At 46.9% G+C, this 26,131-nt stretch overlaps 1 protein-coding gene across 1 annotated transcript; it reads left to right on the forward strand.

Moving 5' to 3' along the window:
* The first annotated feature begins 3,743 nt into the window (after positions 1-3,743).
* LOC126188418 (quinone oxidoreductase-like) lies at positions 3,744-25,895 on the forward strand. Its single transcript, XM_049930022.1, has 5 exons — positions 3,744-3,788; positions 4,220-4,411; positions 4,494-4,704; positions 25,395-25,639; positions 25,713-25,895. Exons 1-5 carry the CDS (start codon positions 3,744-3,746, stop codon positions 25,893-25,895), a joined length of 876 nt encoding a protein of 291 aa, XP_049785979.1.
* Positions 25,896-26,131: the final 236 nt, after the last annotated feature.

Here is a 26,131-nt window from a genome sequence, read left to right on the forward strand (position 1 = left end):
TGGTTAGGCTCGACAAAGCACAAGAGCCAGCGGTCATGCGCCAGAAATGCGGGGAGCCAGTAGTTGTTTGGGCTTAGCGCAGAAAAGTTGCGTGTAGCTGCGTAGCTCCAAACGTCATTTGTATAGTTTGCAGATGCCACGAAATACAAGTCTGGAAATTTTCCATGGATTCTAGAGCAAGAGTGAGTATTTATTCGATTTAGGCGTGGGAGGATTGCGTGTAATTACAAAATCAGTGGAGAAACCCCTATCTTGATTCTTTATCAGTAGCATCTTTTTGGAGGAACACTCTAGTATTTGAGCTGTTACAAAGGCTTTCGTTTCAGCGTGATAGACTGAGATAATCAATAAAGCGTTTGTAGTCTTCAATGTTAAATAGAAACTAAAATTTAAATGTTAATACGTGCATTGGCTGCTCTAGATATCGTGAGGCAGTGTTAGCGTAGAATTTGATACAAGAAATAAGAATGGTATGTACTGTTATCCTTTGAAAGCAACATTTTTCCACTTAAATTTGAGGTACTTTAACATTCGTAAAGAGACGTTTTCGTTTCTGGTATTACGATCAGATTTTGCAGCGAAGAGTGTTCTCAGTGTTAAGCACCACATATCTATGACAGATCGCCGCCGACTAAATGACTGCAATGAAACAAGAGCAAAAAATATAAATTGGCGGGAGCTTAAAAGTCATATGATGTAATAAAGGCAAACTGCCTGTGTCCAAAGCAACATAAATGCTACCGCATTAGAAACACACATTTGCAGGATCTTTGCGACCCCCGTATGACAAAGCGGCTTGCAAAGCAATCGGTTGATGGATTCTCGAGTATTGTTAATCAGTCTGAGCCCCTTACCAAAGAACGTTAATACAAGAGCGAAAGTATATCCAACGAAAAGCGTCAGGGGATCGTTTATTCGGCGGGAAAGAGTTACGAAGACGATCGATAAACTACACCGGCAGACGCTACATGAGGCGGTGTGCGTACGCAGAGACGTTGGTGTTTGACACTTCGAGAGATTACTTTACAAGAAGCCTTGACAATGTATTACTTTCTTCAACATACCTCTCACGAAATGATTACGAGTAGAAATTTTGAGAAATTATATACCCTAATATGGAGTTTAACCGACAATTCTTTTCCTACGTGCCTTTGGTGAATAGAACGCAAAGGAATGGTGTGGAGGGGGGGGGGGGGGGCGGGGGGAGGGGGTGGCGGGAGATAGTGATACTAGAAATACTCTCCGACAAAGAACATGGCGTGGCTTTCGGAGTAAAATTACACAGGGTGGTTAAAATTAAAGTTTCTCTGCTTGAAACTATTTCCCTTACGGGTACCCAACTTTCTAGGAATGATACTTAAAATGTGCACTGCACAATTTGTGTCGATAGTAGTGGTAGTGACATGATTTGCCGTTAGGTGCCGGTAGTGGTACGTCGACGTGGTAGGAACTTAGACACAAAGAATATGCAGTGTGAGTGACACAGGTTACTGTGATCTGCTTCGCCAACATGTGATCGCTGTTCTATGGGAGAGAGGTGCTTTGGACTCCATTGTTTTGATACACGAGGAGGCGGAGCTCACATTGCTCGTAAGGTGACTCGGGTGCTTCGTAACACATTTGGAACAAACTAAACCATTGGTCGATCATTCCAAACAGCGTGGCCACCAAGATCACCAGATCTGAACCAGAGTGATTTCTGACGGTGGTCTTATGTGAAGGACAATGAAACGATAACACAAGTTGGCGGTGCAAGGCGATGATAGAGAGGGAGGTAGCCAACAACAGAACTGAAGTTTTTAGCAGTAGTAGATCAACCTCTGGTGCGGTTCCAGGCTGCCGTGTCTGTAGACGGTTGTCACATTGAGCATGCGTCTAACCTGAAACGTAAACATGGTACGTAATTAACAAATGTTACTCTTTGATGTGGAATTTAAAATGTTTCTTTCTATGCTTTATTCGTTACTTCCGCACGTTCTCACAAATGTAAGGTTCAATGTCCTACGATTACTTGTTTTTCATGCAGCCCTCTCAAACAGCGGAAGTTTAGTTCCTCAGACGTAACAGTAGCAGCTACCAAGGCAAAGTATAATATACTTATTCTCTGGAAAAGAGGTTTCCAAACTTTGACGGAACACGTTGAGAATCCCGGTACTCTGATGTATCTTGTCTATTTCTAAGGCTAATAAAATTTGAAGAAATGAGGAAAAACGTTTTTATTCGGTGAATACGTCAGTTTTAAGTCATAACTAATGACACAGAAACAATAATAAATTAAAAAAAACAGTTTGTAGCAGCAAAATACCGAAAAAAGAAAACGCCTTCTTAATAATAATTTTTCGCGGAGCCCGTATTCACTTCCCGGGGAACAGCAGTGTTCCGCGAAATAGTATGGGAAATCCTGCTACAGAGGTCTACAAGATGTAAAGTTCTCCTGTCGAATTGGCAACCATAACGCTAATGACAAACGGAGCTGTTACAGGGACAGCTCAGTAACGGCAGCGCAAGTAATAGTACCAGCGTACTCGATCGTAATCGTACAGTGGATAAAAACCTAACAAAATATTCAACTTTCATTAACTTCGCTGAAGCAATGTGTAGAATTCGCCTTCCGTTAACTCAACCACATGCGTTGCAGTGCGTGCTACGTTTACTTCCATGATGTTTCGCTAAAGAAATAAACACAAACTTTTTCTCATACTCAAATTATGGACTACAGCAATACTTTATGCTATGTTATTAAAGACGAAACATTAGGTGGAGCGCATAAGAAATATGGGATTAGGAAATACACGCATACGTTCGCAGACTAGGCCGGCCGCGGTGGTCTAGCGGTTCTGGCGCTGCAGTCCGGAACCGCGGGACTGCTACGGTCGCAGGTTCGAATCCTGCCTCGGGCATGGGTGTGTGTGATGTCCTTAGGTTAGTTAGGTTTAAGTAGTTTTAAGTTCTAGGGGACTTATGACCTAAGATGTTGAGTCCCATAGTGCTCAGAGCCATTTTTTTGTTCGCAGACTAGGTGTTGTGCTTCCTTAAAACTCTCTTTTATTGGAAATTGTGGAAAATTTAATGCCATGTCCACAACGTATTTTACGTTGTTCCAGAGGGTAGATGAACGCTTTTCAAGAAGACTTCTACAATCAGTTTACATCAGTTATAACAATTCCTGTATAAAATTAGTAGTATATGTAAATTCGTCTTTAATATCTGGCACGTACATTACATTTAAAAAAATGTACTGAGGTATTGTTTCTTGACATAAGTAGATCTATAAAGCAGACATCAGTTAAAAGTGTTCGGCTCTTTCAAAGTCGAGCTGATCTTTGGAACCCAACTAAACTGTACGAAACAACAGATTCATTATTATGGAAAATGTAGGTAACCTTCATATTGATTAATTGGTATGTAATTTTCAGATTGAGGCTGGTGAATCAACTCGTATGGTCCAGTCAGTTACATTACACAGACATGGAAAAATGGAAAGCATTAAGGCAAGTGCAGTATCTTAAAACATACATCATCTATATATATTATAAAGTACGACAGTTTTGGTAGTTACATAGTGTCTTACGTCGGTAGAACTGTTGCATGGGACTAGAATCCTTCTCATGCGAAAAATTTTGAAAGGTTAATCAGCAAATTTTGGAATCGTTAATTTTCCTCTGCAATATAAGATATGTATAGTGTTCCCTTTCTTTTCTGCTAAAATTCTCCTTCACTGATTACTGAGTACTGATAAAACAATGGCGTGGGCTCTTATGGCTGCGGCAGTCCTTAAGGAACCTCACGTATATGACTTCTTCTTGAAAGATATAACTCTGATGATCATATTTTATAACTTACAGCCTCCTACGACCAACAGTGGATACTCTATCCATTTGTCGATTTTGAATATTTGCCGATAGTAGAAAACCTGTGATCTAAAAGAAATAAACGCATGGTTTTCTTGAATAGAATGAGTCAGTATATACTGTGTATTATTGTCAAGATTTGTACTCGTATATTTTCCCTTATATGCAACAAATAGAAGAGTGAACCACTTAATAGCACTGACTGCCAAAAACGTAACGATTGTAGTATATTCTCTGGAGTCAACAGATCAAAAACCTCTTGGTTTCAGGATACCAAGTAATGTTTTCACTGAGGATACAGCACAATGTGACAATAAACCATCGACGTTTAACGACATACATAACCTTATTTTAAAATTAACTTCCAGGTTGAGGACACACCAATTGAGAATAGTATTCCAGACAGCCATGTCGAAGTAGAGGTTTACTATTGTGGTTTGAGTTTCACGGATAATTACTTGCGCTTGGGAATTATGAGGAATGACATATTCCCTGTGATTATGGGCAGTGAGTGCTGCGGTGTCGTAACGGGCGTGGGTAATGGCGTAAGAGACCTCCAGGTATGAGTGTCAAGATTTATAGAGTATTTACAAACGTGTTAACTGAGAGAAATAAGCAAGCTTGTAGTAAACTCTATTGCAGGTGGGGCAGCGGGTCCTGTGCTTGAGAATGCAGGGCGGTCTGTTCCGCCACATCGTCCACGTGCCACAGGCGTGCTGCTTCGTGGTCCCGGACGCCATGAGCCTCAGAACGGCAGTCAGCCTCGGTCTTAACTTCGTAGTGGCTCATCTCTGTCTGTTTGAGTTTGGCTGCCCCAAGAGGACAAAAACCATTTTCATGGATTCCATTGGAGGTACGGTTATTAAGAAGAGCATTGTTGCCTACAGTTAACTATGTTATACACTTACATTGAAGTTAGGATTAGGTCACCATACACAAAGAAACCTTAATTGACAGTGAAAAGGTAATTTTTCCTCTCTCTCTCTCTCTCTCTCTCTCTCTCTCTCTCTCTTTCTATCTTTCGTACTGTTTCTTTTTCTGACCTAGTGAAGGATAGGCCGACTGGTCAGTTGCATTACAGGAGCACTAAGTGTTTTGTTGCAGGTAGTGTTGGCACCGCTGTGATTAAACTTGCAAGAACAGTACCTGGTGTCAAAATCTTTGGAACAGCTTCAGAGTCAAAGCACAAAAAATTACTGTCTCTGGGTGCGGACTGTCTCTATCGACATGAGGATAAGTACGTGGACGCAATATTGGAAGCTTATCCTAAAGGCGTAGACCTTGTTATCAATAGCGGCGGAGGAAAACATTTCGATCGAGACTTCAGAATGCTTACACCTTCTGGAAGGCTGATTACAATAGGTAAGATCTCGACGAACAATCAACAACGACATAGTTTTTTTTCTTTTTTTCTTAAAAAAAAGAAAGAAGAAACTCAAAGGATCACACCATGCAAAAACAGCCATTTACGTATTAATAACTCTATCTGAAGCTATGTTCAATTATCTTTTTGTATTGCATCTATCATAAATTGTGGATAAACTGACAGGGGTAAAATTATATGATAGCAGAAGCAAAACCGTTCCAGTTCACTTTTATATGTAAATGAGAAATGAGTCGTGTGCTGAGGTAAATGCAAACTTGTGGTTTGGCCTACTACCCGCAATTGACGTCACTACAAAATATTGTTCTAGTTAGCACAAATTTATTCGAAATGTAAACGTTTTGATTACGACCCGACCCAGTTAGAACTCAAACGTCACAAATGGCCTGTCTTAACAAGAAATGTGATCCCACATCAGCACGTTTCACATTTCGATTTATTGTATATTTCTCCCTGTTGAAGAAAGTATTCCACGTGTAGTTTTCGCATGTGGATGCAATACTGCAGCCATCTCGCAAAGATAGACAAGGCTGCACAATTCCTGTTCCGTTTCAGCCGTATTAACGGGAGTGCTGTACACTTCCGTTTTGAGATGACGACGTACAGAAAAATAAGATACATTGCGGTCAGCAGATCTTATAGGCCAAGGTACAGACCCTGCTCTTCTCATCCATCTCGGATTGTATTGACACGTTATACATCTCCTTACAAAAGCATCAAAATGTGATGGTGCTCTATTGTGCATGTGCAGTATGCACCAACGTTGCGCATTGTGAGCATTCTCGAGCAGTCTTGGAGACCCCTCCACAGAAACCGAAAGTTCCCTCGTGCAAAAAGGTTTTTTGAAAGAATGAGTGGCCAAATGAGGATGTCAGCTAGTACCCTCCAACCACACATTGAATGAGAAACAATGCTGATACGACTCATGAGCACGGGATGAGTTTGCGTCGCATCAAAAACGAGTAACTTCTTTTATCAATCTACTGGTTTGATGCGGTCCGCCACGAATTCCTCTTCAGCGTCAACCTCTTAATCCAAGAGGAAATATCTTAGAGGCGCTCAGCGACGAAGTTACCAGCGCCCATGTATTCTCTCCTCCTTTCCCTCTCCCTCCCATTCCCCCCCCCCCCCCCCCCCCCTCCAGTGGGGCTCCAGTCTTTTCAGCACTACTTCCTCTTTCTGTGCTGCAAACCGGCACTCGGCTGTATCTTACCTCTTCTGACATTGTCGGATGGTCCTTTTTAGTTTCACTCTCGGCACTATCTCAACCTTCCATTAACCATTATATGGCCCACATCATTGGGTTTGAGCTGCCAGATTTTACAGAAGTGTGTGTCGTGCAGGGAAAGTTGTTCACTGTGGTGTGTGTGCATCACCTCTGTGCCCCTCCATCCTGACACCCTTCCTTCTCACGCCCAGGTTCCCGGGTTCGATTCCTGGCAGGGTCGGGGATTTTCTCTGCCTTGTGATGACTGGGTGTTGTATTCTGTCCTTAGGTTAGTTAGGTTTAAGTAGTTCTAAGTTCTATGGGACTGATGACCATAGATGTTAAGTCCCATAGTGCTCAGAGCCATTTTTTTAACCCTTCCTTCCTGTCGCTGTAATACACCCAGAACCCAGGAAAGTAGCCATCCCATTGTGTAGGTTGCCTGTGTTTCTCACTCCCCATGTATGCCATGGAGTATGTGCCCATCATGACAGAGGCATGGGGACTCCTGCGAATGGATTACTAACCTGATATCCGTTGCTTTACCTGGAAGGCCCCCATGGGGAGAGCCCCTGTTTGGAGTTGGTTGTATCATGGTGGATAGTTCTCACATGAAGCGACTGACACTTCCTCCTGCTGGTGGTCACATGGACCCAGCAGTCCTTCAAATGGAAAGGCCTCATGTTATGTAACAAAATATGGCCCCAATGCATTCCCTTCTCTTGCCATGCCATGCCATGCCATGGGAGGAATGCAGGACTAGGTGACAAGGAGCAAAATCCTTCCGCAATTCCTGGTATGTACCAGGACTGAAGGGCAGGTTTTTGGCCTTTATTTTTTGTGGGACACTTTGAAGACAAATACAGGGAAGTGGAATCAGCTCTCAGATGATGAACAGTTCCCTCCTGACTAAACTGTCATCTCCTGCCCAGTCAGAGGTACTGGTCTTCCATGAAACGTTGGGTGACATGACTGTCACTCTCCACAAGACTCTCAATATGGTCCAGGCATCATATTTCCCTGTGATATTCTTTTGCAATCTGACGATTGGCTGTGAGCCAACTTGGAGTGATGGGATGTGCATTTCATCCGTAGTGTCCATAGGGGACCAAGGGAAAACAGAGTTGCTACCTGGCCCTTCATCTTGGGTTTTGAGTGTGATAAGTTCCCTGAGAAGATCAAGGTGAAGGTCTACCAGTGTGATACGAAACCCTGTGCTCCTCCTTGTATGAGAAGATTCATGTATATCAAGTTCATATGTGCATCTCCCCATTGCACAGCCACCTCTGCAGGGATTGTAGGTGTCAAATGCACGTGAACATTCCTTGTGCATTTAACCCCCCACCTCCTGCCTGTGTAAACTGTGGTGAACGTCATACTCCTTGCTCACCAGATTCCTCAATTTTTAATTGTGAGATGGAAATCTATGAGTATAAGACCCTGGACAGGTTCACATACCTGGAGGCGAGAAAAAGTATGAGCATTTTAACCCCATACAAATGCCACAATCTTACACTACAGCTGCAATGTCATCTCCCTCTCTTTAGACCATGCTTTTCTCTGTTGAGCGTCTTACAATGAGCCCTCAGAGCTGCCCCTTCTCCCCCCTCCCCTCTCCCCCTCAGGCACTCAGGGGTGCTCCTGGTGCTTCCACTACATACACTTGAGGAGCACTGGCTCCCCACCTGCTGGGGGTACTGGACATCATACTCCAGCTAGAGGCATGTCATCCTCCTCCAACTTCTCCAGCTAGGAAGAGGTTCCTTGGAGCTCTCCATTCCATGGTTCCTGCTGGTTCACAGCCAGACACCAGCCGGCGACTGAAAGAACAGCATGCTGCCTGCTGTCGGCTTCTCATTCTTCCTCTGTCCCTGAAACCAATTCAAGGACACCTTCCCAGGCCTCATCTGCTAAGGAGAAGGATAAGAAGGACAAGAAAATTTCTCCAAGATGAAGGAGACTCCAGTGGCCTCCACATCACTGGACTCTGCATGTACTCCTTTCATGCCCAAGGTGGAGATACTGGTGGTCCCCGAGGCAGCAGATCATCCCAGGCATTGTGCTGCAGAAGTAAGACGATCCCCTGACGTCTTAACTGGTGGCAGCACATGAACCTGGGTCCTAACCTGCCTCCCACCCTGTTGGCTTCATGCCTCCACAGCATTCAGACAACTGGATCCTCCAGTGGAACTGTAACGGATTTTTCCACCACCTGGTTGAGGTATGGCAGCTTTTGAACACATGCACTGCATTCCATGCTGCCATCCAGGATATGTGGTTTGCTGGAACTAAAGGCCATGCCGTTTGTGGCTGCTGAAGTTACTTTAAGAAACATACCAACTTGACAGTGGAGCTTGTATGTATACGCTGGACTCTGTATACAGTGACCTTGAGCTCTTGATACACGTTTGGAGGCTGTGGCTGTTCACATTAGGGCACTTCAGTACTTTACCATCTGGAATGTTGATCTCCCTCCCGATGATGATGTGTCCCAGGATGTGCTGTCTGCATTATTCTCTCGGCATCCCCCTCCTGTCCTAGTCTTGAGCGACTTCAAAGTCCATAATGTTTTGTGGTGTGTACTATGATCACTGCCCCTGGTAAAGATATTGAAACTTTACTACCTTGGCTTGATCTTTGCCTCTAAAACTCTGATGGCCCAGGCACTTAAGTGTGGTACACAAAACTTATTTGGCCATTGATAGCTCGTTGTGCAGCCCTGATCTTATACCATATATCCACTGGAGGGTCGACAATGACCTGTGTGGTTGTGACCCCATCCTGATTTCCTTGTACCTCCCTCAGCATTGCTCCCCTGGATGCTCACCCTGACAGGTTGTCCATAATGTTGACTGGAATGGGTTCACTTCTCTTGTCGTCCTTAGCTCTTCATCACAAGGCTGTTAAGCATACAATGGCAGCCACTCTTCCAGCAGCCAACAAAGAAAACCCCTCTTCCTCAGGACCCACCGTGCCCCATTGGATGACAGTGTCCTGGTAGACTACAGAGTCTGCTGGGCCATTCGAGATAGCTGGTGGACTCCCCAACACCATAATCAGGAGCCAAGGGTGGCTGATGTGAAGACAACAGTTGATTCCCTGTGAGAAGCATGCAGGGAAGACTGCCACATGGTCATGGTCTCCTTAGTTGTCCTTAGTGTGCTTGGAAAAGTCACGGCAGACTATTCTGAGTTCTGGACTTCCAGCAATCTATGGCATACAAATGTCTTGAGGTCCAGTTCTGTGACCCTCATTTCCAGGATCCTGGTGGCCAGCTTGGCATCTGAAGCACCTCACTGACTTCGAATGGCTCTGTGTCTGCAGCTGTTACCTCAAAAAACAAATAAGGCAAGAATACTTCGAACACTAGGTTTCCACCATTGGATCATGTACCTCTCCATCACAGATACGGGCTAAGATCAGATGCCACTATAGCTTCCACTCCGCTGCAGGTGCACCAAGTTTTTCCTTACATGGTGGAGTTTATATTGATATAGACACTGTAGCTGAACATTTTTCTGAGCATTATGCTCAAACATCTCCTTCCAAGAGCCATCACCCCGCCTTTCAGCATATTAAACAGCAGGTGGAGCACATGGACTTTTCTTTGTCTACCCACCACCTGGAGCAATGTAATGCCCTGTTCAGTGAAAGGGAACGCTCCAGTGCCCTAGCCCATTGCTCCAAGACCCCAGGGGCAGACCGCATCCACAACCAAATGCTGAAACATTTCTCAGTAGATTCTCAGTATTACATCCTTGCCAGATCAGTTGCATTTGGAACATGGTGAGATCCCATCTCAGTGGCGAGAAGGTGCTATAGTTTCGGCACTGAAACTTGGTAAGAACCTGTTAAAGATGGACAGTTGTCGCCCGGTCGGCCTTACTGACACTGTAAGTTGCTTGAACACATGGCGAGCAAACCTGGGTTGGTTCCTTGAGTCTTGAGCTCTCTTGGCTTCATCTCAGGACAGTTTCTGCATAGGGTACTCCACTATTGATAATCTGATTCACCTGGAGTCTACCACCAGGACGGCCTAAGAACATCATCAGCAACTCAACGCTGTCTTTTTCGACCTACAGAAGGCCTAGGACATGACATGAAGTCACCACATCCTTACTACACTACATGAGTTGGGCCTCTGGGTCCACTCTCAATTTTCAAGAGACTCCTTTCACACCACATATTGCGCGTCGTAGTACCCTCCCCCCATACCCAAGAGAAAGGGGTCCTGTGGGGCTCTGTACTGACTGCTCCCCCTCTTTCTGGTGGGCTTCAATGGTCTAGCAGTGGCTGTGGTATCTTCGGTATCACTCTACTTACATGATCACAAGTTTTACCTTTATTATTGCCCCAATGTGTGTGTGTGTGTGTGTGTGTGTGTGTGTGTGTGTGTGTGTGTGTGTCGCTGAGCATCTAAAGGGATGCATCTCCTTAAGGAAGATGCAGTCATGGGCTCTCACCCACCGCAATCGGTTTTCAGTCGCCAAGAGTCGTGTCATGCATTTCTGTCGCCGTTCTACTGGCCATTCACATCCGAAGCTCCCCCTGCGGGTCCGGGGATTAGAATAGCCCCGAGGTATTCCTGCCTGTCGTAAGAGGTGACTAAAAGGAGTCCATCCCCCTCACGGGGGTAGTTAGTGCCTGCGTCTGGAGACGGACGGTTCCACGACCTATAATTGTGGTCTTTTTGGTTTTTCACTTCTCGTTTCTTCCTTCCTTTTGTTGGTTCCTTTCTTTGCTCTTCTCCAACTCACTGTCTTCCTTACTCTTTCCCTTGACTTCTCCTTGCCTTCTCATTGCCTTCTTCTCCTTGCCTTCTCATTGCCTTCTTCTCCTTGCCTTCTCATTGCCTTCTTCTCCTTGCCTTCTCTGGTCTCCGCCTCGGCGTTTGAGACAGTCTGTCCTCTTTCTCCCTCTCTCTCTTCTTTTTCCTCTTCTTCCTTCCTCCCTGTGCGTGCCTGAAGGCCGACCCACGCGTTCGCACGCGTAGCCGGTGACGGGGTAACGCGTAAGTCCCCGCCCTGGGTAGACATGTAAGGCACGCGCGTACCCCCTGGTAAAGGCCAGGCCCGGGGAGGTGTGATTGCCTGAGCTGATACCTTCTGACCATGCCGATTGGTCCCTCCGTCTGTTTCTCGGGAGGTGTGACCTGAGGTGTAAACATTCACCTAAGGCGGGAGTGCCCTCTGAGGGGGTCCCCACAAGGAAGGAGCGCGCCATCGGAGACGCTGGCAATCATGGGGGATTCCTCCGCAATGGATTCTACTCCATCTCTTTCGACTTCTGCCCAAAAACTGAAACGTGACCAGCCACCAGTGACAAAAGTACTACCGCCTGCCCCACAGTTCCTCGTCGTTTCTCGATCTGAGGACGGAAAGGATTTTTCCTCTGTCAACCCTTTCGTTATCCAGAAGGGCGTAGATCCCATAGCCGGATCTGTCAAATCTTGTACCAGGTTGCGTAACGGTACCTTATTACTAGAAACTGAGAGTGCCTTTCAGGCACAAAAACTGCTTCGGGCCACACTCCTGTACACGTTCCCTGTCCGGGTGGAGGCCCACCGAACTTTGAATTCGTCTCGTGGTGTAGTCTATACTAGCTCCCTCGACGGATTGACTGACGAGGAGATTCAATCTTTCCTCGCTGAGCAGGGCGTGACGGCTGTCCATAGGGTCATGAAAAAGGTCAACAATGACCTTGTACCGACCCGGACACTTTTCTTGACCTTCGATAGTGTTAAGCTGCCATCGCGCATCAAGGCGGGCTACGAGGTTATTTCTGTTCGCCCCTATGTACCGACACCTACGCGCTGCTACCAGTGTCAGCGTTTCAATCACACTCGACAGTCTTGTTCCAATGCGGCTAAATGTGTCACTTGTGGAAGGGATGCCCATGAGGGTGACTGTCCACCTCTGTCTCCTCGTTGTGTGAACTGTCAGGGTGACCATGCCGCATCCTCCCGCGACTGTCCTGTCTATAAGGAAGAACGCTGTATCCAAGAAATTCGGGTCAAAGAAAAAGTGTCCACCTCGGCTGCTCGCAAGCTATTGGCTAGTAGGAAGCCCGCGCTGCTCCCAGCGGGGAAATACAGTACTGTCCTCGCCTCTCCTCGGACTACCAGGGAGGTAGCAACCCAGACATGCGATCTGACCTTCAGCACTACAGTCGTCCGTTCGGCCAGTGCTAAGATCGCGCGGTCGACGTCTCCTCTTCCTCCCATCACCCCATAGACACCAGCCCCTTCATCAGCTTCTGCTAAGACGAAGACCCCGAAGTCAGATGCACGGGCCTTCAAGAAGGAACCATCCCGTGCAGACTTCGTACGTACCTCGAACTCCCAGCCTTCGACCGGTACTTCCACCAAACGTCCTTCCAAATAGGCTCATAGGAAGCACAGTTCTCCTTCTCCGCCACGGCGCATTTCTTCTCCTGCGCCACCCAGCGGTTGCCGCCCCAGGCCGTCATCCGTTTCGCCTGGCCGCACCGCTGGTAGCCGAACATCTGGCCGTTCACCAGCGGAGGAAGCTCCCCCTCCCGGCCATCCTCCCAAGATGGCCGATGAACCTATAGACCCAATGGACGATGACTGTCCGCCTACTGATAGCGGCGGCAGTGCTCGCTCGAAGCCAGGCCCTCAGCGGCCTTCGAGGTGACCCCTTCTTTCATCTTCCTTTTCTTACGATGGCACTTATTCACTGGAATATTCGCAGCATTCGCTCCAACCGAGAGGACTTGAAGTTGCTGCTCCGATTGCACCGTCCGCTCGTCGTAGCCCTCCAGGAAACGAAGCTACGCCCATGCGATCAAATTGCCTTGGCACACTACACATCTGTGCGTTTTGACCTACCCCCTGTGGTAGGTATCCCAGCTCATGGAGGGGTTATGTTGCTGGTCCGGGATGATAATTACTACGATCCCATCACGTTGCACACCGGCCTGCAGGCAGTTGCCATCCGCATTACTCTCCCCACTTTTACACTTCCGTGTGTTATCCATCTCCTGCAGCATACCCCCTCTCCGTGCTCCTCTAGTTGGACCATCTCCAAGGCAAACCTTCACAAGCTGCGATCGTCAGGTCGCACACCTCACGGAAGTCATTCTCGCTGCTTCTGCATATTCCATCCCTCACCCTACTTCTTCTCCACGTCGCGTACCGGTCCCCTGGTGGACCGCAGCATGTAGAGACGCTTTACGTGCTCGTCGACGTGCTTTACGCACATTTAAACGCCACCCTACAGTGGCGAATTGTATCAATTATAAACGATTACGTGCTCAGTGTCGTCGTATTATCAAAGAAAGCAAGAAATCCAGCTGGGCTGCTTTCACAAGCACCCTCAACAGTTTTACTCCTTCTTCTGTTGTCTGGGGTAGCCTGCGCCGGCTATCTGGCACTAAGGTCCACTCACCAGTTTCTGGAATGAAGGTCGCGAATGACGTCCTTGTGGCCCCTGAGGCTGTCTCCAATGCCTTCGGCCGCTTTTTCGCAGAGGTTTCGAGCTCCGCTCATTACCACCCTGCCTTCCTCCCCCGCAAACAGGCAGAGGAGGCTAGGCCACCTAACTTCCGCTCCTCGAATTGTGAAAGTTATAATGCCCCATTAACCATGCGGGAACTCGAAAACGCACTTGGCCGATCACGGTCCTCCGCTCCAGGGCCTGATTCTATTCATATTCAGATGCTGAAGAACCTTTCTCCTGCGGGTAAAGGTTTTCTTCTTCGTACTTACAATCGCATCTGGATTGAGGGACATGTTCCCGCATGCTGACGCGAGTCTATTGTTGTCCCGATTCCTAAGCCGGGGAGGGACAAGCACTTGCCTTCCAGTTATCGACCTATCTCGCTTACCAGCTGTGTCTGTAAAGTGATGGAGCGAATGGTTAACTCTCGATTGGTTTGGCTGCTCGAATCTCGACGCCTACTTACCAATGTACAATGTGGATTTCGTAGGCACCGCTCTGCTGTTGACCATCTGGTTACCTTGTCGACCTTCATTATGAATAACTTCTTGCGGAAGCGCCCGACCGCGGCTGTGTTCTTTGATTTGGAGAAGGCTTATGACACCTGTTGGAGGGCGGGCATTCTCCGCACCATGCATACATGGGGCCTTCGCGGTCACCTCCCTCTTTTTATTCGTTCCTTTTTAGTGGATCGACAGTTCAGGGTACGTGTGGGTTCTGCCCTGTCCGACACCTTTCGCCAGGAGAATGGGGTGCCACAGGGCTCAGTTTTGAGCTTCGCTCTCTTCGCCATCGCGATCAATCCAATAATGGATTGCCTCCCAGCTGATGTATCAGGCTCCCTTTTCGTGGACGATTTTATCATCTATTGCAGCGCGCAGTGTACACGTGTCCTGGAGCGCTGTCTTCAGCGTTCTCTTGACCGTCTTTCCTCCTGGAGTGTCGCCAATGGCTTCCGTTTTTCTGCCGAGAAGACGGTCTGTATTAACTTCTGGCGCTACAAAGAGTTTCTCCCACCGTCCTTACGACTCGGTCCCGTTGCTCTCCCAATCGTGGAGACAACCAAATTTTTAGGCCTTACATTTGACAGGAAACTTAGCTGGTCTCCACATGTGTCATATTTGGCCGCCCGTTGTACCCGTTCTTTAAATGTCCTCCGTGTTCTCAGTGGTATGTCGTGGGGAGCGGATCGAACCGTCCTACTTCGTCGATATTGGTCGATCGTCCGATCCCAGCTGGATTATGGGAGCTTCGTATACTCCTCTGCACGGCCATCCATCTTACGCCGCCTCAACTCCATACAACATCGGGGTTTACGACTTGCGATCGGAGCATTTTATACTAGTCCCGTAGAGAGTCTTCATGCTGACGCTGGCGAATTGCCACTCACCTACCGGCGCGATATACTGCTTTGTCGGTATGCCTGTCGGCTACTGTCAATGCCCAACCATCCGTCTTATCGTTCCTTTTTTGACGACTCTCTCGACCGTCAATACGGGTTGTATGTCTCTGCCCTGCTACCCCCTGGAGTTCGCTTTCGTCGCCTCCTTCAACACCTTAATTTTTCACTCCCTGCAACCTTTCGAGTGGGCGAGAGCCACACGCCACCTTGGCTCCAGGCTCAGGTCCGCGTTCACCTTGACCTCAGCTCGCTCCCAAAAGAGGTTACCCCCGGCTCGGTCTACCACTCCCGTTTTTTGGAACTTCGTTCGAAGTTCATCAACATGACTTTCATTTATACAGATGGCTCTAAGACCAATGACGGGGTCGGGTGTTCCTTTATTGTCGGGGCACAAAGTTTCAAATACCGGCTCCATGGCCATTGTTAGGTCTTCACAGCTGAGCTCTTTGCCCTCTACCAGGCTGTTCTTTACATCTGCCGCCACCGACATTCTGCTTATGTCATCTGCTCCGACTCCCTGAGCGCCTTCCAGAGCCTCAGTGATCCGTACCCGGTTCACCCTTTCGTACACCGGATCCAACGCTCTCTTCAGCAGCTGGTGGACGTCGGTTCTCCGGTTAGCTTTATGTGGGTTCCTGGCCATGTCGGTATCCCTGGGAACGAAGCTGCAGATGCCGCGGCCAAGGCTGCGGTCCTCCAGCCTCGGACAGCTTCTTGTTGTGTCCCTTCGTCCGATTTTAGCAGGGTCATTTGTCGGCGCATTTTATCGCTGTGGCATGCCGATTGGGCTGCACTTACAGACAACAAGCTCCGGGCCTTAAAACCTCTTCCCGTGGCTTGGACGTCCTCCTCACGCCCTTCTCGGCGGGAGGAGGTAGTTTTGGCCTGGTTAAGAATTGGGCACTGCCGGTTCAGCCATCGCCATCTGCTGACGGCTGCGCCGGCGCCGTTCTGCCCATGTGGGCACTTGCTGACGGTTCGACACATTTTAATGTCCTGTCCCGATTTTAACACACTGCGTCTAGATCTTAACTTGCCAAGTACTTTCGATGCCATTTTAGCGGATGACCCACGAGCAGCTGCTCGTGTTCTTCGTTTTATCAATTTGACAAACCTCTCTAAGGACATTTGATGATGCTGTTTTTTAATGCTATGCCTGTCAGTCTGTCTTTTATAGTGTTTTCCCTTTTAGTTGTTGTTGTCAACTTGTGCCTCGCGGTGCATTCTTAGAGTAGTCAGGGCGCTAATGACCATTGAAGTTGTGCTCCCTAAAACCACAAAAAAAAACCACATCCGAAGCTTTGCCTAGATAATCAATTATTTATATTTGAGATAAACCGCTTTTTGGGATTGGTCTCAGATCATTGGCTGACAAGGCTTGCCCACACTCTCCAACTTAAGCGAAAGTACTGAGGGCATTTCATTTAACTTTGTTGGCTCAACACGAACTACCTCAGTTAGACTACCTTTTTGCAGATCTATGAAGCACTGATTCTTTCCTTTGTTGAAATAGTTCACATCACCATTCTAAACCTCATTTATCATTGTGGAGTCTGACTTGCAAAAGGAGTCCTCTGAAGTAGCCATGTAAACATTCTATTAGTAGGGGCTTGAGTGCCAACAATGGCTGCTGAATTATGCTAAACGCATTCATTAGCTTCCCTGAACATCCCAACTACCATGACCTTTTCCCTGGAACGTAGCTCCACCTTCCACAACAGCGACTTGGACTGGGGTTCACAATTGCTGCACACCTCCAGTGTCTGTCCAGAACTTCAGTTTCCTCCACTGTCGCCTCTCGTCAGAAATATAACATCATGTGTCCCCCCTTCCCCGCCCTCCATATCTTGTGGCCCATCCTCAGATTTGTCACTAATTATCCTTTGGGCCAAAAGATGCCATTAACCACGCGATTTTTTGCCTCCTATCCTTCTGGGTTCAGAAGTACTCAATGATGGCTCAACAGTCGATGGATGAACAGGTTTTGGATACACATATGCATTGTGCAGTGAACTCCACTATCTGCCAAATGTCGGCAGTGTTTTCACTGCTGAATTGATGGCCATTAAACTAGCCCTTAGGCTTGTTTGTTCTTGCACAGGCCAGAGTATCCTGATCTATAGTGACACTCTTCGTGGCCTTCAGGCTATAGACTAAGGCTACTCTCCTCATCCTCTGATTAGGGCTATTCAGGATCTTGTCTATGACATCCATCAAGCTGGGCAGCCAGTCGTTTTCATTTGGACTCCCTGGTCATTTAAGATTTCGGAAAATGAATGTGCTGACCAGTTGGCTGGTTCTGGATATGAGGGTCCCAGAATCGGACCTCCAGTCACTTATATGACACAGATTGCTGGAAGTCTAGAACTCAGAATAGTCTGTCCTGATCTCTCCAAACTGAGAACAACTAAGGAGACCACAACCATGTGGCAGTCTTCCCTGCGTGCTTCTCACATGGAATCAACCGTCCTCTGTCGTTTTCACATCACCCACCCTTGGCTGACCCATGGCCACATTCTCTGACATGGGGATCCCCCTCACAGCCAATGCGGAGCCCACCTCAAAGTCGTCCATTTATTCATAGACTGCTCTAATTTGGCTGCGGTGAGGTGTCACATGCTACCACTGGCACTAGCAGATGCAGCGACGCGTCCACGGCGTGCTCCGCCGGTGGGAGAACAGGCGGCGGCGGCGGCGGCGGCGGCGGCGGCGGCGGCGGTGGCGCGTCGCCATGTGGCAAAATGGAAGGCAGTGTCGGTAACACCTGGGGATGAGGCGAGCCAGTAGATGGGACCCCAGGGCGCTGACCGGACGGCACCGTCGCTGAAAGCAGACGCGGAGCGGCAGAACCCAGGCGATGACAGAGGCGCAGCTCACCAGAGGCCCCCAAAACCAGATACATCGCGTGGCCGAGGCAGCGAAGAATGCGCCCTGCGAGCCAACGCCGTAAACCGGGATAGTTGCGATAGAATACAACGTCGCCAGGAGCAAAAGCAGGCGTCTGCCGCTGCACAGGAACCTGATGCGGCGGATGCAACAAAGACATCAAGGTTCGATGAGGACGACCATGGAGCAACTCAGCCGGCGAGCGACCATCGCGGGGCTGAGAGCGATACGAGGACAAAAAGAGCAATAACGCGTCCAGCCGAGAATGTGACTCTTCCAATTTCAACATCTGTGACTTGAAAGTCTGGACCAAACGTTCCGCGGCACCGTTGGACTGTGGTGAAAACGGTGCGGACGTCAGATGTTGAATACCATTGGCCTGGCAGAACGACTGAAATTCTGCGGACATGAATTGTGGGCCATTGTCGGAAACAATAGTCTGTGGTAGACCTTCAATGCAAAAGATAGCGGACAACACTTGGATGGTGGCTGGTGACGTCGTGGAAGACGTCCGGACAACAAAAGGAAAATTACTGAATGAATCGACCACAACCAACCATCGAGCATTCCAGAATGGACCAGCAAAATCGATGTGTAAGCGTTGCCAAGGGGAAGTGGCTTTCGGCCATGCAAAGAATTTCCGCGGTGGTGCGGATTGTTGTTCGGCACATGCCATACAAGAAGAGCACATATTCGTAATCGCAGCATCGATTCCGAACCAAGTACAGTGCTGAAGAGCAAGTTGTTTCGTTCTCACTATACCCCAATGTCCTTGGTGGAGATGCTTTAAGACAGAGGACTGTAATGAACGTGGGACCACGACCGTGGACTGATCATTATCAGAACGCAACAACAAAACACCACGTCGTACAAAAAGTCTCTCCTTGTGAGCAAAAAATCGGCGAACCAACGGATCCTCGATCCGTGACTTTGACAAGGGCCATTGCGTAGCAACAAAACGCAGAACGGTAGCAAGGACAGGGTCTGCAGCTGTGGCTGTAGCTACACGACGAAAATCAACCGGAAAAGATTCGACCACGTCATCGGTTTCCGCATCAATGAACATGCAAGCAAGTTCAGAAGAATCGAATGCTCTATCCTCAACAACAGGCAAACGGGACAACGCATCGGTGTTTCCGTGCGTAGCAGTGGACCGATACAATACATCGTAGCGGTACTGCGAGAGGAAAATAGACCAGCGAATGAATTTCTGCGCTGTACGTGGAGGTACAGGCTTGGTCGGATGAAAAAGCGATGTCAAAGGTTTGTGGTCTGTGATGATGGTAAAGTGACGACCATACAAGAAATCATGAAACTTTGTAACACCAAATACGAGAGCCAAAGCTTCTTTCTCTATCTGTGAATAGTTTCTTTGCGCTGACGAGAGCAATTTGGACGCAAAGGCAATAGGGCGATCATGCGAGCCATCTTTGTGCGCAAGCACCGAAATCCGATGCATCTACCATCAACAAAATGGGTTTCTGGGGATCGAAAGGCGTAAGGCAAGTATTAGAAAGCAACGCCGATTTCAGCTGGCGAAAGGCGCGTTCGCATTCCGTTGACCAGACGAACGGAACACCTTTACGGCGTAAGCGATGAAGCGGTGCTGAAATGGAAGAGGCATGGGGATATAGCGATGGTAATAATTTATTTTACCCAGCACACTCTGTAGCTGCTTCAAATTCTGCGGCGAAGGCAAGTCTTGTATGGCTCGGAGGTGCTCGGGACTGGGATGTATGCCTTGGGCATTGAGTACATGTCCCAGATATGGCAAATCACGAGCAAAAAACACACATTTGTCCTTCCGCAAGCGAAGACCATTTTGTCGCAAGACCTGAAATAATGTTCGGAGGTTGGCTAAATGTTCATCTTCTGTCTTTCCGGAGATCACAATATCGTCCAGATAGTTTGCTGCAGTAGGGACCGACGCACAAACAGTTTGTAAATATTGCTGAAACAATGCAGGGGTGGATGCACACCCGAATGGCAGTCTTTTGAATCGGTACAAACCAAGATGCGTGTTAACCACCAATACGCGCTGGGATTCTTCGTCCACCGGTATTTGCAAGTACGCATCTGCGAGGTCCAACTTCGAAAAATATGTATTTACCTGGGCACAGTTTGTCAAAAAGATCTTCTGGGCGGGGTAAAGGAGAAGTTGCAGTCACAAGTTGTGGATTCACTGTTTCCCGAAGGTTTTTGCAAAATTACTAAGGGTGATGCCCAGAGAGAAGCCTGCACACGTTCAATTACACCTTGTGATTCCAAATCGTGTAATGTTCTTGCGCCCCCTCACGCAATGCGTGGGGAACATTGCGCGCTCTGAAAAATTTCGGTCGCGCGTTTACTTTCAGTTCCAAATGTGCTTCATAGTTCTTAGCGCAACCAAGGCCCGGTGCAAAAATGTCTGCAAATTCTTCACATAGACGAGAAACACTGGCTGAAGGCACAGTCTGGTTCACTGATAGGACCTGATTGACTATAGACAAGTTCAACAACTGAAATAAATCTAAACCAAACAAGTTCACTGCAGAAGAAGAACGAAGGACGTAAAAAGACACAAGTTTTGTTTGTTCCTTGTATGTTGCAAGAAGGCTGCACTGTCCTAACACAGGGATATGCTGTCCGGAATAACTATGTAACTTAACATTTGCGGCACGCAACGGAGGTGTGCCCAGTTGTTTGTACGTGTCTTTATTGAGCAATGAAACTGCAGCTCCGGTATCGAGCTGGAATGGGATCACGTTGCCATTAATGTCCAAGTCTACAAAAAGTTTATTGTCCTGCTGACGACAAGAGCGACTGTTTTGTGCAACGTGAACAGACACTGGTACAGAATCACTTGCGACTGGACGTGATTTCAGTCGATGTCGACGCACACTTGTTGTGGGACGAACACAGTCACTGTTAGAGAGAGTGGCACTGGGCGGAGTGGAATTAACTACATGAATATCCATGGGCGAAGGTTCACGAGCCTGAGTATTCTTGGTTCGATTTCGGCGCGAAGCAAAGGGCCTGGAATGGTTGTGTGTGTCCGATCGGAGCTTTTTCTGGCAAACACTTTAAACATGGCCTTTTTTATTACAGAAAAAGCAAATAGCTTGGCGTGACGGGCATTTCTCACGCGAATGTCTAGTAGCCTACCGCGGGCATGATTTCACTGCATTTGCATGCTTGCGTGGCACACGTGGCTGCGTGGACGTGCGCGAGGGCTGTTTACCGTTCCGTGCAGCTCGCCCGGTGGTCTGGCTAAAGTGACACACAGCTGGCGAAGTTTTAAATGATTTCTGAGCAGAGTCAAGTGTGTCTTGCCTATCCAATATGTCCATCACTTGTTGAAGGGAGGGATTGACAAGTTTCAAAATCTGTTCCCTTATGCGAACATCAGAAACGTTCTATGCTATTGCATCACACACCATAGTATCTGAATAAGGGAGTCCACATTCACACTCAAAAGCACAATCCCTAGTAAGACCTTGCAATGTTGCAACCCACTCCCGATTAGTCTGACCGGCCGTACGTTTTGTACGAAAGAACGTATACCTTTCTGCAACTACATTGACTGTTTCCTTGAAATAAGTATCTAAAGCAGACAAAATTTCTTCGTAGGACAGAGTTGCTACGTCGCGTCAGGGAAACAATTTCACTATCACTCTGTACGTCTGGACGCCAACACACGATAATAAGTGAGGCTGCCGCTCGTTACCTTGAATTCTGTAGGCGGCGAGATGGAATCCAAATTGGCGTGACCACTCCGTCCAGCTTTCCACTTCCGCCTGATACGGACGAAAAGGTGGTGCAACTGCGTGTTGTGGCTGCTGTAGCGGTGGAGCGGCGGCGGCCGCATCGTTTTGCAGTGCACGTTGACCCTGGACGAGCTGTCCAAGGGCATCCAATAAGGCCTGCGTCTGCTGATTCTGCAAGCGATAAAATTCGGACAGTACATCCGGAGAATGTGGCGATGCCATGACACAAGTAAATTAGGACAAAGCAAGTAGAAAGAAGAAGACCCTTTTTGATCCTCGTCGCCAAATACGTTGTCTAGACAAGACAGCCTAGACACAATGAGAGGAAGCCGAAAGGCACGCGCTTAAACTCACGCAGGCTGGCGTGAGGTCTGAAACAGGATACGTAATGAATGCTATAAAGAAAAGTACGTAGCTTGTGCAATACTTAACTTTAATCCACATTTGTAGAACATCGCTCTTGATGATACATTAATAGAATCTCAATATCACTTGAATACGGCGCCTTGCTAGGTCGTAGCAAATGTAGTTTAAGGCTATGCTAACTATCGTCTCGGCAAATGAGAGAGTAGTTGTCAGTGAACCGTTCCTTGCAAAGTCGGCTGTACAACTGGGGTGAGTGCTAGTACGTCTCTCTAGACCTGCCGTGTGGTGGCGCTCGGTCTGCAATTACTGACAGTGGCGACACGCGGGTCCGTCTTATACTAGCGGACCGCGGCCGATTTAAATGCTACCACCTAGCAAGTGTGGTGTCTGGGGGTGACACCACATAAACGGTATACGATAAAGAATAACTGAATGTCTAAAATGGTAAAACTGTATTGTAATTAACTTTTGCCAAAAATTAGCAAACGTAAAACCGTATCTTAAATAGTCCTACTGAGAGATTCTGTACCGTGCAGTGTAGTGAACAGTGCTACCATGCGTGACGTCGCAGCACGTGGCTTGCAGTTCCAACTCAAACAGCTAACAGAGTAAAAATTCTTCATAAAATTAAGAGTCGAACTTTGAAGGAGTAAATGTCTAGACAGCTTCTATAGAAGTTTACAGTAAATTTATCTACACAAACTGACTGAATAAGGTTCTAAACATTAAATGACAAGTGCGAATGTAACATTCCTCTGTAAGAATAAGTTTGAGAAAGAAGTAAAGTTTGAACTGAACTTTACTGAAACTGATCCTGACGATGATTTTGTTGTGCAATGATTTTGTTGTGCAATGATTTTGTGGTGCAATGATATTGTTGTGCAATGGTTTTGTTGTGCAATGGTTTTGTTGTGCAATGGTTTTGTTGTGCAATGGTTTTGTTGTGCAATGGTTTTGTTGTGCAATGGTTTTGTTGTGCAATGGTTTTGTTGTGCAATGGTTTTGTTGTGCAATGGTTTTGTTGTGCAATGGTTTTGTTGTGCAATGGTTTTGTTGTGCAATGGTTTTGTTGTGCAATGGTTTTGTTGTGCAATGGTTTTGTTGTGCAATGGTTTTGTTGTGCAATGGTTTTGTTGTGCAATGGTTTTGTTGTGCAATGGTTTTGTTGTGCAATGGTTTTGTTGTGCAATGGTTTTGTTGTGCAATGGTTTTGTTGTGCAATGGTTTTGTTGTGCAATGGTTTTGTTGTGCAATGATTTTGTTGTGCAATGATTTTGTTGTGCAATGATTAACTGTGTCCTAGCTGGTAATATTCAGCTGGCCCTAACAGATTTGCACGACTTACCTGTAGCAACGGAAACTTGGTTCTGCTCAACAGTGGTGAACATCAGAAATGCAGCACAGCAGCAGACTAGCTGAGACAAAAGAAAGAAAGCCTTACACAAGTGCAGTGCAAGGACTTGAAGTTATGCTTAGCACGTTAGGTCAACCTTTCCTTTTAGCCACTGTAACCCGCGAAGTGCAATGCGGCAAAACACGACTACAAAACACAGTTTTCGTGTCGAGACCGTGGAAGATTCGCATTTACTGAATGATGTACAAGAGATCAGCATTCAAAACCAATATTGGGAATAATGGTAATTCCTTGACACTTATAACCATCTTTACAAATAAATTACTTCTTTTTTAAAAAAATATTTCTCTGCCATAATATTAATTGAAAGAAAGGTAAAGGAGTGATGCCTCTAACTCTGAATGCAAGCTATACGAATAGATAATTTTGCTTAATCTCAACAATCGAAGTAGGTGACCCGAACTAATAAAGGAAAAGCACCGAAAATTAGCCTTTCGCAAACTCATAAATTACGCGCGAGCAAGCATAACAGCAACACCGTTTCCTAAAATCTTCGCATTCTCAAATCAGTGAATTCTGGGTTGAGGAGCGCGGGAGTGGGCAGGTCGATGCACTGTAATAGTACTGTACTCACAGCTGTTACTCTGATGTTTCAAAGTTCCATTGACTTCAGCTTCAGTCCTATGCAATAAAGTTACAACACAGCAGATAAAGACAAAACAGAATGTCGCGAACAGTATTACATGAAGGCCGGCTGGTGTGGCCGTGCGGTTCTAGGCGCGTCAGTCTGGAACCCCGTGACCGCTACGGCCGCAGGTTCGAATCCTGCCTCAGGCATGGATGTGTGTGAAGTCCTTAGGTCAGTTAGGTCTAAGTTCTAGGGGACTGATGACCACAGCAGTTAAGTCCCATAGTGCTCAGAGCCATTTGAAACATTTATTACATTAACAAAACAGATGATAAATATTAATGCATACAAGTAAAAGAAAACAACAATGCAGTAAAATATTCAGGTTATAATGAAAGATAATACGATCGAACAATACTACATGCAACCTTAAAATAAGCACGTCGGTCACCTAACATAAACAACAAAAAACAGTAGAGTGAATGTAATGGAAACAGTAGCCCTACATATTTATTGTCTACAATTATGTGAGAGTATAAGCGACGAGGATCCATTTAACTCTCTTTTTTACGTAGAATTAACATGAATAATAGCCCTAGGTATCCAACGTAAAATTACAAGAAACGTTAAACGTGCTAGAATAACGTGACAAGCTAATAACCAAAAAAATGGCTCTGAGCACTATGGGACTCAACTGCCGAGGTCATTAGTCCCCTAGAACTTAGAACTAGTTAAACCTAACTAACCTAAGGACATCACAAACATCCATGCCCGAGACAGGATTCGAACCTGCGACCGTAGCGGTCTTGCGGTTCCAGACTGCAGCGCCTTTAACCGCACGGCCACTTCGGCCGGCCAGCTAATAACCGTATTGGAAAAATAACCATGATAGCTAATATCTGACGAATGTTGAATAGCAAAGTGGTCATCATTAAATAACCTAAATAATTCAATCAAATAGGCATTAGTGCCATTAACCATCAGAATCAGAGAAAGGAAGTGTAAAAATGACAACCATCAATAGATAAAAAAGAAGCATGTTAGACGTCACGCATGTAGATGTCTTGTAGCCAGTAAATTAAGATTAAGAAAGCGGTGTAATTGTTTCAGGCACAAACAGTTCGGCTCTATATCCAAAAGCCGCGGCATGGGGATTGATTCGGCCGACATGGGACAGCAAGCTGGTAACAACTGTAGAAATGATAAAGAAGAACCACACCATGGTAGGTATTAATGTCGGCAGGTTGCTACAAACTTATCCAAAGAAGATACGATTTGTTCTTGATCGAATATTTGAGATGCATTCCAGTGGAAAGATAACGCCTTGCGTTCATTCCATTCAACCTTTTGAAAGGGTAAGTTGCTTTGCGACCGGACTCTGGTGAAAAATTGCAAACTCTGTCTGAAACTTTTCTTTTTTTTCTGCAGGTTGTTGACGGACTCACGCAACTCTGCGAGAGAGAGAACTGTGGCAAAGTTCTCCTCGCAGTTGATAAGAAGACCGATGTCTGGGACGCACCAGTTCCTGTCTCAGGTCCGGCATTCTCTCTCCCGGGTTGCTTCGGGCGTCCAGAATGCAAAGACGAGCAGGCGGGGCTCGACGAAACGTGAAGATGGTGCCGCTATGGCCAAACAAGCAGCAAAATACAGAAGGGCAACGTTGTCAACCACCTGCCGAAAGGGATCCTGGCCATTAATGAATCGGACAAACTCTCAACGCTTGGATGTATTTCACAGCACTGCGTGTATTAAAATTAAACTTCCCGCGTTCCTGTAGACCGTATAATTGGTGAGGCTCTAACGAAGTTATCGCAACAGTTATTACTATCCTGTAAGGTTTGAACACT

The sequence above is a fragment of the Schistocerca cancellata genome, chromosome 5 (genome assembly GCF_023864275.1).
Source record: "Schistocerca cancellata isolate TAMUIC-IGC-003103 chromosome 5, iqSchCanc2.1, whole genome shotgun sequence".
Taxonomy (NCBI): domain Eukaryota; kingdom Metazoa; phylum Arthropoda; class Insecta; order Orthoptera; family Acrididae; genus Schistocerca; species Schistocerca cancellata.